The following is a 14501-nucleotide window of genomic DNA, read 5'->3' as shown; positions in this document are numbered from 1 at the left end:
GTCCAAAATAAACATAGAAAAAGTAATACATATTCTTTGAACGTTCGTCTGAGAGGCTCGTTCGTCTGCAAGATTGCCAACGATTCTACAAGGGGTGCACGATTTCTGATCCGTATTTCACATTTACAGAGGCCTTTTTTAAGCTTTCATTAAATTTCTATCTTTAAATCAGTCCCATAGTATCAGGAAACATCGAACGACTATCCTCAATTTTTCAAGCTTCTCATTTTTTCTTACAATACAATATATCTCGTACTTGATTAAATCTGATCATTTTTATCAAAAAAAATAACACATCGGGGATCCGAAATTTTCTACCGTCTAGGTAGAAGAAGAAAAAAAAAAGACTCGAAAGGTGTACAGGGATAGGTAGATTAATAAGAAAATACGAAGGCCAAGGTAGGTAGTTTAGAAGCTGAAATATCCTTGGTTGGAGGAAGATTCAGGGAGCATCTTCCTCGGAGGAAGAAAGTCGTCTCTGAAGCTGCTGGCAGAAGATACAGCGGAAACGTGGTCCGCTTAACCAACACGCCTCAACTGCACTCCTTCTTATCCACGGAGACGTGTACGCGAAAGAAGAAGAAACGTGGATAGAGAACAACGTGGAGAACAGAGGGGAAATGGGAAACAGACTGGCAACGAGAATGCATCTGGCTGTAACGCGGCGAGCTAGCTATTTACTGCTCGTCAGCCGGCGCGCCTTGGAACACCGAGCCCCGGAAATTGAGATTAAACGCTGCTGCTACCTAACAGATACACACGGACAGCCGGCACGGTGATCCTTGTTAACGTTACCATCGTGTCGAACGCTGGAAATTCAAGCCGACCGCGAGCAGCACGGATTTTCGTTGCAGACAGAACTCCAGATTCACGCGTCACGAATAGTCGACATTTTTCGCAGAATACGTTCGATCTTCGTTTGAAATAATTTTTTAAATAATTTGGTACATTGGCACTGAGATCAATGCAAGTTTTCGTTCACGGATTCGAGTTTCACGTGCCATGAATAGCGGAAATGTCCGGAGAATATGTTTCTTTTTTTAATGAAATTAATTTTTTCAGAATTTTTAGCATGGAGATTAAATTTTTGTTCAAGATACGGTTCGAGATTCACGCGTTCTGAATAATGAAAATTTTCCCTAGAGTATCCGTATGATCTTTAGAGAAAATAATTCTTTTTTGATCACTCGGCTGGTTGGTTCAGAAATTAATAAAAATTTTCGTTCAAGAGAAACTGGAGATATATGCGCCGTGAACAGTGGAACGTTTTCAGAGACAACAAGCGAGATTTTTAGTGAAAATAGCTTTTTGAGTATTCGATACGTTGACTCCGAGGTAAATATAGATTTCCATTCAACACGTGATCCAAATTCACGTATCGTGGATAGTGGACATTTTCAAGGAAAAATACGTCCGATTTTTAACGAAAAAATTTGTTTGAAAATTGGATAGACTGGTTCACAGATCAATAGAGATTTTCAGTGTTTTTTAACTGCGAAATTTCCTCTTTTTTCCAGGATCGTACGTTCTTCTTTCTTGTTTGTTCTTTTCCTTGGATAATTTTGCATATCGATTCAGTTTGTTACTTACATCTCACTCCCAGGTTTTTCAATTTCATCGCAAATGAAAAGCGGTGAAACTTCCGCGCCGGTTAAGCCGCGATCTGCGAAACAATTATATCTGTGACGTAGCGAACGTGAATTCGCGCGATGACATATAACCATTTGTAAAATTCTCAAATAAAATCTGCCGCGACCTGAATAGAGCCACAGGCCCGAGAAATCTGTTTGCGAACAAAGAGAACCGCATCAACTATCGCTATATTTTTCGTTTGCTTTTTTCGAATTTTTTCCCTCAAATTTTTGTTCTTTTTGAAGTCGTAGAGGCACAACGATTGACGGACGTAAAAAGTGCCGCGAGTTCAAACAATTCGTCATAAAATCACAGAATAAATAAATATACCTAACTCTCTGTTACGAATATCCATCGAACATCTAGCCAATATCGAAACAGCCGCAATACCCGCGCTAGAAAAGTATCCAGAAACTCATGAAAATCGATAGAAATATAGTGCGGTGCTGTTTGTCGAGAGCATTAGCTGGTTATCGAGCTAGCTGTGAGTTCTTGGCGTATACGTTTCCGAGGCCAACCCCCAATCGGTGGAAGCGGAACTCGAGTGCACGGAGGGAAGCGAGAAACGTTCTTTAAGAGGAAGAGAACACGCCAACGATGTCTGCCGGAGATAGTGGCTATAAGCGGTGCTGGTGAATTCAAGAAGATGCGATCACGAGGAAAACCACGATCAAAACTGCTGTTACGCGTTACGGCGTTCTGAGATTGCTCGAGACCTTGCTAACTGTGCCCCTTCAATTCTTCAGCGTTCGTGCAAGTTTTATCGAAACGAGTATTTACAATTTGAATGGGAAATTCGCCAATCACTACCGGGTTAACTAGATCTTGATTGTAACTTTTCTTCCATCTTCGCACCATATTAAACGTGTATTTTCGAATAATAATTCCGCAGGAATATTTGAAAATACCCGCTGCGAAGCTTCGTAGATCGAGAATGGTCCTCGTAACGATGTCAGTCGCGAGAACTCGCCGTTTGCACATTCTACCTCGGTCGGATACACCGACGGCGAATTTTCTTAGGTGGAAACACCGAAGCAAGAAGATAGACCGGAAGTTTATCGTCGGTCAACCGATGTTAATGCTAAGAACGCGCGGGAAAATTGAGATTAGACTGAATTTCCAGGGAACGCGAACGTGTTGGCGGCTACGTACACAGAGCCGTGGTTCTTGTTAGAGAGCTTCGTACTACTAAGTGTCCACGAAATTTCAAGGAGTCGAGGATGCCTGGCATGGTAGACATTAGCAGCATCAACCGCTCGTGAGATTACATTGCGTTCATAGATTAGATACGCCAGTATGCAGAACCGCTAATGCTTTTTGTTCGCGGCCCCGATACCACCTACGAAATAGGAATTTTCGAGATGCTGATGGAAATTGCTGCCAACTGTTCGCGCCATCGTAGAGACCGTCCATTTTCTCACATAAACGTGCTTTTCCCTCCTGGTATCCGGAGCTTAATTTCCGCTTCAAACACTTCTTAATTGCCTAATTAGATCTTAATAAGATAATCAACGAATAATACTCGTGCTGACTAATTCGAAATTACGGATCCCTTCATTAATGAGACGATCCCCAGAAACAGACATTTCCACGACTTTGTCGTTTCTTCGTCTTGAAAAATAATATCATGTACTTTGTAATTTCATACAGTATTCTCCGCGACACTCCTACGTGATCTTATTTCACTGACCTGCTTTTTTTTCTCATTATAAACATAGCAACATGACTTGCTGCACGTGAATTATGGCAGCTTCTAGTAGCGTCGTCGCTACATAGCCACTGCGGTGATTTTATGATAATGTTTTGATCGTTCAAGAGGAATCCAACGAAAGGAGATAGAAGTTATCTAGGAAATAAATTTTTAAAGGAAGAAGGACTGTCATTTGAATAAGTCTTTATCGCGTTACTTAAAAGTGGTGTCTTTTCGTGCATTGTTTCCAAACCACTAACCTCCAAGTGGCGGAGTCTCGCGATACGCGTCGCACCTTTAATCCCGTTTTATGCAAGGAACGTTCGCGCCGTTAAATTGTCCAATCCGCAACAAGTTATTTAAAGTCCGCTTGCACGGAACGCCGCAATTAAAGTCTTCCTTGCAGGCTGCTTCGCGTGCACGACAGCGTTTTGCAACTAGACCGCCGATGATGTAACATCTTCCTCGTGGTTTTACTCGGTAATTTCTTATCGCTATTCTTTGCTTATACACACCCAACAATTTCAAAGATAAATCTACCGATTAATTACGTACGTTCCATAACTTTACGGTTTCTTGATTCCTCTTGATCCTCTATTTTCCTTCCGTGTTAACTATTATCATCCAATTCGTCTCTAATTCACTTCGCGTCTTCTACGATTAATTACCGGATACGATTGGACGCGGCACAGTTTGTCTTATGTTAATTTCGATATATTACGATAGATTGGTGGAAGAGAAAAGTTAAATGACATTTCTGCCAAAGGGAAACTACGCACGTACCGCCTGAGGTATCTAAGTAACAAGAAGATTATATTTCGGTGTCTACTATTTTATGACATCGTACGATATCTTTATAATTATCATTTTTTTAATGCAGTACTAAACGTGGAAGTTTTATATTAAAATTGGCCGATCGACAGTGGAAAATATCTTTAAATCCTGCTATCTTAACTTTTTTACTTCGTTTGCCAGAGACTTCATTACTCCGTTAAGTAGTACATCTCAAAGACTTCACCTTCGCCTGGATAAGTAGTACAAGTAAATGGATCTCGCGCCAAACATCGAACTTTTTTCACCGCTCCTCCCGAAGACTTCATTACTCTGTTAAGTAGTACATCTCAAAGACTTCACTTTCGCTCGGACGAGTAGTACAAGTAAATGGATCCGGAGCCCAACGTCGAAACTAAAATTAGCAATTTTCGCTGGCACGCGCACGCGTTTCGGTGGCGAACTGTAACCTAAAAGCGTAACCCACTAGCAGGTGGCTGCGCCTCGGTTCCGCTACCCCTGGGATAATACTCGAGAGGGGTGTAGTTAATATTAACGGCGCGCTATAGAGGTGGCGCGTGTTGTTCCTACGTAATTTCCTACTAAACGTACTAAGGGATGCCCATGCATATTTCAAAACGCCACCTACGACACTCTCGACCCGTGCCTGTCTATCGGTGTACCGGTGTCTTTGATGCCGCGAGAATTTCGAGACGCAGGCGGTGGCTTAGAAATGGATAAGTGGCTGTCGTTTAGCGTGCTCGCAGGTTACGTGTAAATGCATAGGAATTTTTTCCACAGGTGAATATCGATTATGACAAGGAACAAAGTAAATTGTCAAGAATAATCAGCTGTCTATTTTTAACTGAATTTCACCGACGTGATAAATCTCGGTTCTAATAAGCCTATTGATCCCAACATTTACGAATACACAGATTACACGGCGCTTCCAAATCTAGATGGTAGCGGGAATCGCTGATTGATCGAAGCGATTCTTCACGCTCACGGTCTATTATTAATTGCCGCGGTGTCTAACTACGCGCGGTATTATTTACCGCGACAAATTACAGCGTATTCTGTAGTACGTATAACAGTTTCATTCGAGCGAAGTACCTGCTGTTCTATTCTATTCCTACTTTCGTTTTTATTATACTACATATTACTTGGAGTTTATTGAGAACTTTTAAGATTCTCTATGGGAGTAGCGAGTGCAGCGAGTATTCTTTTGCCCCGTAACGACGCAATGTATGCAATTGTAACTGGTCGTAAGAAAGCCAGCGAAATCGCGCGTGTTGCCCGGGTAACGGCTGCTACGGCACGAACTTATTTCACTATTTTATTAGATCGGGCACTTATGGTCGTGCGGTAGAGAGAGGGTAACAACCATTGGCCGAGGGAAACGCATTGATGGAACGAGTTCGTCGTTTCGGCACGTGTAAAGGGAACCCGTTGAGAAGGTATCGTTGCACGTTTAATGTGTCGCATTGAATCGATCGACTGGAACGTCCCGCGTATATTTTTTACAAAACTCACGGTGCTACAGATTTGTCTCTATTCCTCCAAGAGAAAGGGGAAGAATAAAAATAAAAGGAATGAAATAAAGGAAGAAAAAGAAAATCTTTCTATTACACTCACAAAAGCGAGCACTTCAAGCTTGAAGTTTACATTCGCAGAGAAGATGGAGCATTTTATTCGTCAAACTCGCGTTACGACAGCAATTCTCATGGTAGTGTCGTACGTTCGAGTCGATCCTTCCGTTACGTTCGATTCCGTCTCGCTTTGCCAAAGAAATATCTTCGAGTTTACGCCCCTTTATCGAACTTTGTTCTGTCCGTGTTAGATTTTCCCACGTTTCACCAGTGTTAGATACGTCCGACAATCCCGGCCACACGCGGCCGAGTACGTGCTCGCTGACTTTCGTTCGAGCTTTCCGCGCGTGTTTGCCGCTTCTCGTCGCGGTGACATCGGTGCAACGGCCACGGTGCCGCGTAAAATTCCGGACGCATTTTCCTTCGGGAACTTAGTCTAAACGCCGTACAATTGGTCACGTTCGGCCGCGGTGATCGGCTCTCACCGTGCAGTAGAACGGGACCGTACGAGTCAGACTTTAGTTTGCATAGTGACAGACGGACCGGTTGCGAAACTGTTTGCCCCGGCTTTAACGACACTTTCAAACTCGTTGATAAACTGTATCTTTACGTTGTAGCACGAGAATAATACGGTACGACGCTGTGTGTATGCAGTTAGATCATTGGACATCTTCCAATGTATCTTTTTTAATACCGAAGCTGGCAAAGTGGACGAAATGACTGAATGAGTTCTATAATTTCTCACAGAAATAATTCTACAAATTTCACGCCGTGAAAGTGAAATATAACAGCTGATAAAGAATTTTCATTGGCTTCGTATTTATAAATTTATATCTACGATATGAGCTTTAGTCTATCTATTATGTTGACACTGTCTAAACATAGAGTTGCGTTGTTTTTGTGCCATTCTGTGTATTACGATTCCTTCCAAAGACAGTGTTTCTTGCAATTCCCAAGTGTACAAATTGAAAACGTTATAAAAGCTTAGGTAGAATATTCTTGATCGGACATTCCATTTCTCCTTTCCCGAAAATAAACCTATGTCATTTGCCTGTCAAATTGTTTCGTCGCAGAGGGGTGGAATCGATAGTGGTATTTTAATAAAAGATGAACGTCGCGCTGGTGTTCGTTCGATCGTTGTTTAAAATATCGCAGAGAAGGCAAACGGCGAATCGGGTGCTCTTTCATAGCCGAAAGTTCGCGGATAATTGACAGATTCCCGGATAGACCTCCCGTTGATTTTTCTCCGGATCGGCTAAAATATTACCCCGTTAACGGTCGTTAATGAATGGAAATGAATGGGCATCAGTCGGCACGATGCTTCACCGGTGACACGAATCGCCACGTGATAACACCCTCGAGGATACTTTATGGCCGATGTGCACCGAGCTATTTGTATCACGACAACGAAACGATAAATACTTCAACGAGGCCTGGTATTTACTTTTTCCCCAATACGGTTTCGCGAATGATTTTCGGCCGGAAAATCTCGTTCGAAATGTAGCTTGTCCGGAAAGTGTCTTTCCTTTGCAAACGTGTTTTTTACAACAATGCACTTTCGTACAAACTTGAAACCAAGTCCGTGAAATATCGCGGTGTTTTATCTCAACAGGACAAAATGGATCGTACGTAATTCGACAAAATAATATAAACCAAAAAACGTTGTGCGTCTATTTTTCCCCATAAAACGAAAGAAACTTTTCGGACGAAGAGTTGACGATGATTCATTTACAGCTTCGGTCGCGGACGTTTTAACGCACAGTCGTAGACAAATTTCCAAAACTGTTGAAGCTTCAATTTGCTACAGATTCTACGTTAATAATGCAGAATTTTTTGACAAAGGGAAAAAATTGTGATAAACGAGCCAGTCATATTTTCTACTTTCGCATTGGTGACGATAAATTTAACTGTTCGAATTTAATCGACGTAACAATGGTAAATTTAGATCTACAAATATTGACTTTGCACGAATATGGAAATCAGATTGCTGAAGCGCTAGATGATATTACGAAGACTACACGAATCGTGGCGAATCGAAAGCATCGTTCCATTCATCGGCTATTAAGATAAATATTGTGGCCGACATTGGTCATTAAGGGCTAAACGTCTTATTAAAGGTTTCATTCAGTCGATCCATGGTTCCGGTTTGAATTTAATGACGATGCCACGGAATGGCTTCCCGGACCATTTCAGCGAAGCTCGTTATCTCGTTAACGATCCGAGTGGCCATTCATCTATTCTACGCTTCATCAAAACGGTCTGATCGCAAACCACCGGTTTCTCCGCGGTAGTCCGTCAACATTCTAAAAACGTCCCTTTAATTCGACTCTTTTTGCTATCCCGGATCGACAAATTTTACATGAACGTTTACCGTATACAAATTTTTACGTATTATCGTATGTATTTTATAAAACATCTTAACGTTACATTATCAATGTAACGAGATATAACTGTCGTAATTATGAAAATGAATTAGGTTGTCCGAAAAGTGTCTTTCTTTTACACACACGTCTTTTACAACGATGCATTTGTATACAAACACGAAACCTAATCTGTCGAACGCTGTGATCTTTATGTTGATAGAACAAGATGGATCATACGTAATTCGATAAAATAATATACAAAGAAAAATATTAGGCATCCATTATTTCCTTATAAAACGAAAGAAACTTTCCGGACGACCTAATATGTACAAGTTACAGTATATCTACTGCCAACGAATATTGATAAGAACTTACTAAAAATATATAATAATAAACGTACATGTATAATCACGATTATGGACTCTCGTTACAGTGCTAATAAATTTCAAACTGTTTCGTATAACGCATATAATAAATTCATAAAAGGATATAAGTAAGCCACTGTACGTTCGCGACTGCAGCTTGAGCGTGGCGATAATATATTTGCAACGTGTTACATTCTTCTTTTTAATATCTCAAGACGAATTTTATTAGATCGTTTCGGTTTGGAGGAACACGGCGGATAAACGCTGGTCGCATCGTCGTCTCATCGCGTATGAAGCGTATGAAGTGAAAGTGGAACAGGATAAATTCGACTTAGGCTATTTCGATGGAACAAGCCAAGAGCAAGAGCTTTATATAAAATGTACAAATTGCGCGAAGAAAGGGCAAATCTTTTCTGTCTCACCGAGAGAATTCTTGAAATTATACGCTACGCTGTCCGAATTACCCCGTACGTGATTACATCGTTGCTACTTTCAAGACCGTAAAGAAGCCGGGTCGCGATCTTATTTGCGTAAATGAGAAAAGAGGATGAGTCGAAGAGGGCGACGAGACCAGGTATGCGGCTGTTTTCGCCTAGCCCGCGGCTGTTTTCCGCTCCACGCGCCCCTTAACGCATTAAATTCTTGTCTACGCAAGGATTCTTGTAAACACGCGATGCATTATGCAGCGCAAACAGGGTTACCCTTAAATTTCAAACGCGAGGATGAGTTTACAGCGAGCTGCTTTAGACTAAGATGCCTGACGTCTTACGTAAGCAGATATCTTGTGTCTGGAAACGAGGACAGTGCGATTTAACGAAATACAGACGCAACATAACTAAAAACTTCGTGGTTGTTGTCGGACGTTGACCGTGAAATTTAAATCAACGTCGTTCTACGCCGTTCTATCTTTAAGCGTTCTACATTTCAAAGAAGCTACGCGCAAACAAACCACTAGCATCGTTGAAAAAAAAGGAACAAAACAAAATGTTTGCGAAGCTTGGCAATCGTAAGAGCGGAAAATATGGCAGCAAGATTTACTTTCATACGTTCTACCTTCTAAACATAAGATTACCGTAAACAGAGAATACCGCTACTTTCCTTGTACGGCGAGAAGGCAGCTTTAAAAGCACCGATAAACTTGTGCGTTACTCTTAAGGACGTTCTTTAGTCATCCGTAAAACATTTGACAGCGATACTAAGGAAATTTTGTATATTTCTCGTACGACCGAACCCGGAAGACGCGTGTATTCTTTCAGCTGCGCGAGCTCGAGTTCGACTTTCCTCCCCTGAAACTCGTGCCAGCGTGTTTAGTCGATGAAACAGCACGAGTGTTCCTCGTTTCTTAACAGTTTCGAAGCACACGGCAAAGTCTTATCGAAATCGAGTATCGAACGTTTCGGCAACAATCGTCGCGAGTTAACCCCTTGCCGGCCCCAAGATCTGTCTTCCTTTCCATTACACGCGCGTTCCAATCAATTTAGCCTGTGCGCGTGGGATGCATTGGTGCAGAATATCGCATAACAGAGAACAGCCTGGATGACGCGCGGTGAATGAAAGGGTGGCGTGTTTGCGTGTATTTATGTGCGTGATGAATAAAATCGAAGGGAGTCAACACAGAGACACACGAGAAACGAAATAAAGAGCGGGAGAGGGAGGGCCAGATGAGAGAATGCAAGCCTCACCTGTGCTCTGGCTACCACGTAGCTTCTGCTCTGGCCTCTCGACCCTCTCCTCGCTCGGGGGAGGCGGCCTCTCTGTCCTTTTCGTATAGTAGGGGTTGTACGAGGATGGCCACACGGTGGTCGGCCTTTTTGCTGGTGACGGCGTGCTCGGTCGTCCTGAAAATAGATTAGGACCTTTCTCATCTAACCCAGCCAACTCTCTTTCTCTCCCTCTCTTCCTCTCCGTTGCTTTCCCCTTTACGAAAACATGTTTCCCTTTTGTATTTATTTACTCGTCGTTTCTTGTTTTATTCCCCCGTTACTCTATCATTTCTTTTTCTTTCGTTTTCTAATTTTTGTTTCGCCTTTCTATCGTTTAATCATCGTGGATCCGGTCCTCGTGCAACCATTGCACACCATACAAGACCCGGGCGAATTTCACGGCTAGAATCGTTGCAATTGGAACCGATCTCTTCCCGTTTCTTAATTGAATCCCGATCACAGCTGCGCGAGATCGTTACGTAACCATAGCGACTTAATACGATGCGCGGTTAACGAAACCATTTAATTCGTTTTTTCTATTCGACCGATTAAACGAGGCTGGTGTATGGATGTCGTATCGCGCGCAACGGTATCGACGGTTATTTGGAAACGAAATCGAGACGACCGAGGATTCCACCGGTTTATATATGTATTTCTCGAATACGGGCAAAGAAAGTTTAGGCAAATTCCGGCAAAAGATATTTTATCCTGATCCGACGGAACTTCGAATACCCTTCATAGTGGAACTTTCTAAAAACGTGCTCGGAGAGCCATCAAGAGCACTCGACGAACATAGAACGGGAGAGCGAAAGTTGGAAAACTGCGAAACCACCGAGCGTAGCCCTATTATCCGCTAAAGTCAGTTGGTAATCCGGCGCGATTAGTTCGAGCTTCATAATCGTCGTCTTTTTCTTTTTTCTCAATGGCGAAAATCCACCCTTTCGAAAGCAAAGGAACGCTCTGCGTTTCCCGCGGATTTCGTCGAATAAAACGAAACACACCGTGTGTGAAACGCAAGCATTGAATAAACGGGTTGCTCGCGGGTTTGGGGATGGCCACGATCGTTCATCGGGAAAGGAAACGCCAGCTAGAATGTCCTCTATCGTTTCACAGAGAACGGTGTTTCGAGTGGACGAGTTGAAAACGGGCAAGCGCCGACCGCGCGGCAGCGCAGCGGTTTGATGAATTCCGGCAGCTTCTTTGAAAAGCAGCCAAGTTCAACTTGTTGCGTTCGATGGTGACGGACGTTCCATTGAACCGTGCGCGGTCGACAAAGAGGAAGAGCCGCACAAAGAGTCGCGATGGAAAGAAAAAAAGACAAGAGTGGATACGGGACGAACGATTCTTTACGATTTTCCAGGATTCTCGACATCGATGATTCACGGTCGACCAAATCTTCTTCTTTTCGTATCTAATCGCTCTCGACGAAGTCAGGCGCTGCTTTTCCACCGTTTCTGGTTTGCGTGCTCTACGTTTCGATCGGTCGAAAAAGAGGAATATCGACTGGCGAATAAATGGCCCATGAAGTCGGAAGTATTATTATATTATATGGGAAAGCCAGCTACGCGGGTTTATACGAGCGAATTCGGAATTCCACGGATCGAACGCGGGTCAGGGATCCTCTCGAGTTTGCTCGAGGATCTGTAAGTTCGTTCACGCGAAATACGTCCTCTCGCAAACCGCTTGAAACTGGAATTTTCTTTAAGGATACGAGCACGCTACCGTTTCAAAACTTCGCCGGAATTCAGTCGTTTCGATATTACCCTTGGCTTCTTTTTGTCTTCTCCATCCAGCCACGCCTGCCGCACGTCCTTCGCAAGGATCGAGTCCTCTCTTAATTCTCAAACTCGGCCCGGAGTTCTCTCAACTCCTCGCAACTACGACGGAAGCCGCCCCTCGATCCGAGAATGTTATACAAATATGTCTGTTATGTCTGTTACTCCTGTTTCCTCGTTTGCCCGTCTCGAGTTCTCCTTGTAACTGACAGTGGTAATAAAATACTTGTATCTAACACTCGTGGTTTTTGAATCGGAGAAAATTATTTGATTTATTGAACAAAATACAAATGTGCCATATGATTCTATCGAATTACGATCGGTTTAAACTAGTCGATAAACAAACTTACAGCCACTGTACATACAGTGAAAACAAAGCGGAATAGCCAGACCGAAGTCCAAGGTCTACAACCGCTATAGCGGTGGCCCTAAGGCAATCTTTGCGCAGAGAAGATTGAAACTTTACTCGGATGGTAATTTTGCATAGCGCGCATCAACCAAGGGTGCAATTCGGATTCATGCCCAACACGGGACCATATACCAACGTACATATCGTTAGCCTCTATACACATTTGTGGCCTGGTAAGATGGTTCGCTAGTTATTTCTGGTCTCTATAATCACTCGCAATATTTCAAGTTATCCCGCGTGCGTCGTATAATTGTACAAGACGATGTCAAGTTTCGTGCCTGTCCCTTAGAAGAATACTTATTCGCCGATAAGAAATATTCTCCAACTACGTATATCCATGACATAGTTACCTCGCGATTAAATTTACGCTATCGTGTGTCTGAGCGAGAAGCTAAACCGATTGCGAAAGGAGAGCGATAGGAATTTCACAGAAAATTTCGTCGGCTCGTTAACAATTTACCAAAAGCATGCGAGATTAAACGCCGGTTCAGGGGACAAGAAATAATTAATTTCCAAGAGGGGAAGTTTTCGCGTTGCGAATAAGAAGTAGCTTCGTCGACGGAGCTTGGTCCGAAAATAAACAGGTGAGCAGGTTAGCAGGGCGAATTTCGAGAGAGGCATCCGCTCAATTAATTCCCTTCCCGGATTCATAACCCCGAGCCAACTCGCTCCATCGTACTTCTGGTTCGTTCGTTCTTCTGAAATATTCCATGTTCTCGAAGGTTCTGGGAGAAGCGGCGCGTTGCCTGCGAGTTTTTCCTATGCAAGGAGCAACTTTCTCGCAGAAGCCTCTTTTCTTTCATTTCTGGCTGGCAAATAAGCGGCCCTTTAAACATCGTGCACGGGGGTGGCACGCGAGCAACGATGACAACGGCATCGTCGACCATGCTACGGGGTGACGCTAAAAAGTTTTCGAATAAAAGTTTAAATACGCTCGCACGAACTTTGTTTCGTAGCCTTTGCACCCACTGCTACAACGTCGTCGCCGTCCCTGGCTCGTCCCTGTCCTCTCTGCTTTCTCGTAACAATATGGCCGGGGCTACCATCTTTGCTGAGTCAAGAACACGGCCAGCTCTTGTGTATCCTCGTCCTACAAGCGCACAAAGACCGCCTCTCTCTGCAGGGTGTTTCCTTTCGTATACCGGCGGCCCGAGCAATCGCGACCAGCCTCGTATTTCATCTGGTTTTCGTCCGCCACACCTTTGTACCATTTCTCCACCCTTATTCTCTTCCTTGTTCCTCAAGCAGCCTCCGTTTTCTTATTTCCTCCGTGTTGCCGCGTCTCGGCCAACTTTCCGAATAACTTGTTGAAAATTTAAGGGCTCTGTGCCACCTTTCTGGTTTCTTGCGAACGCATCCACCGTGAAACAGGAATCCGCGGATCGAGTAGCGGGGTAATCGTGGATTCCTCCGGTGCATCCAGAGGGAACAAGCTACCCTTGGACTCGAGCCACTGCTATATCTGCTTTTAAATGGAAAAGTTCGGCCAACGAGAGGAAATAGACGGGTCAACCGTTGTCTCGTTTTCTTCTTAGAAACGACGAGGTGCTCTTTGTACCGCGGCATTGTGTACTTATTAAACGACCGCGTGGCTCGAACAAGGGATCGCCTCGGACAAATCGAGAAATTAATTCCGTGTCTTATTCGATGCGACGCGGAGGAAAGATCGGGACGAGAGTCTTGCCCGGCAGCGAGATCGCGAACGGCCAGGGAGATCGGTCGGAAGTAATTCAATTGGAAGCTAGAAGCGATTCGGATCGGACCTGATCTGCCGTGCGTATAGGAGCCTTTGAGCCGATTGAAACGCGAATCAAACGAATCGACGTGTTCAGGGAGTTAACGCTGATTGTTCTATCCGTTTCTCTTGTCTCCGAATAATAGCTTAACCAACCCTGTAAACGTTGAAATTTTTCCCTCGCGCGAGAAAGGGATTCTGTAGACTAATTTACGTATAAAGAAAAAGATAGATAGATAGAGAAAGAAGGAGAAAGAGAGAGAAAGGAGACACGGTTCGCCTAAAGTTACAATTCGCCCTGTCGCGAACGTGTACTGAAACCAACAAGTAAGCGTTAGTATTAAGTTTTGCAGCGAAGACGAGCGTCCCTAAGGAGGGAAATATCGTTTTTAAGGAAGCATCGATCTCTTCATCCGGCGTCTAGAATCGATGGTTCGATAAAGCATACTCGCAAGTAAAAAGGTCGACG

At 43.5% G+C, this 14501-nt stretch overlaps 1 protein-coding gene across 11 annotated transcripts in view; it reads right to left on the bottom strand.

Annotated features, from left to right (window-relative positions):
• LOC126919251 (lachesin-like) overlaps positions 1 to 14501 on the bottom strand; it is a 281367-nt gene that overhangs the window by 22832 nt on the left and 244034 nt on the right. For 10 of the 11 annotated variants that reach the window (XM_050728187.1, XM_050728196.1, XM_050728194.1 and 7 more), the window contains one exon: positions 10093 to 10248. The exons of the other annotated variant lie outside the window; for it this stretch is intronic. In XM_050728187.1, coding sequence (XP_050584144.1) covers positions 10093 to 10248 — 156 coding nt within the window. The remainder of the gene's footprint in view (positions 1 to 10092; positions 10249 to 14501) is intronic. 11 annotated transcript variants of the gene reach the window in all.

This window comes from Bombus affinis, chromosome 8, assembly GCF_024516045.1.
Source record: "Bombus affinis isolate iyBomAffi1 chromosome 8, iyBomAffi1.2, whole genome shotgun sequence".
Taxonomy (NCBI): domain Eukaryota; kingdom Metazoa; phylum Arthropoda; class Insecta; order Hymenoptera; family Apidae; genus Bombus; species Bombus affinis.
Note: the sequence above shows the minus strand (reverse complement) of the source record. Positions and strands in the feature narration are given on the sequence as shown.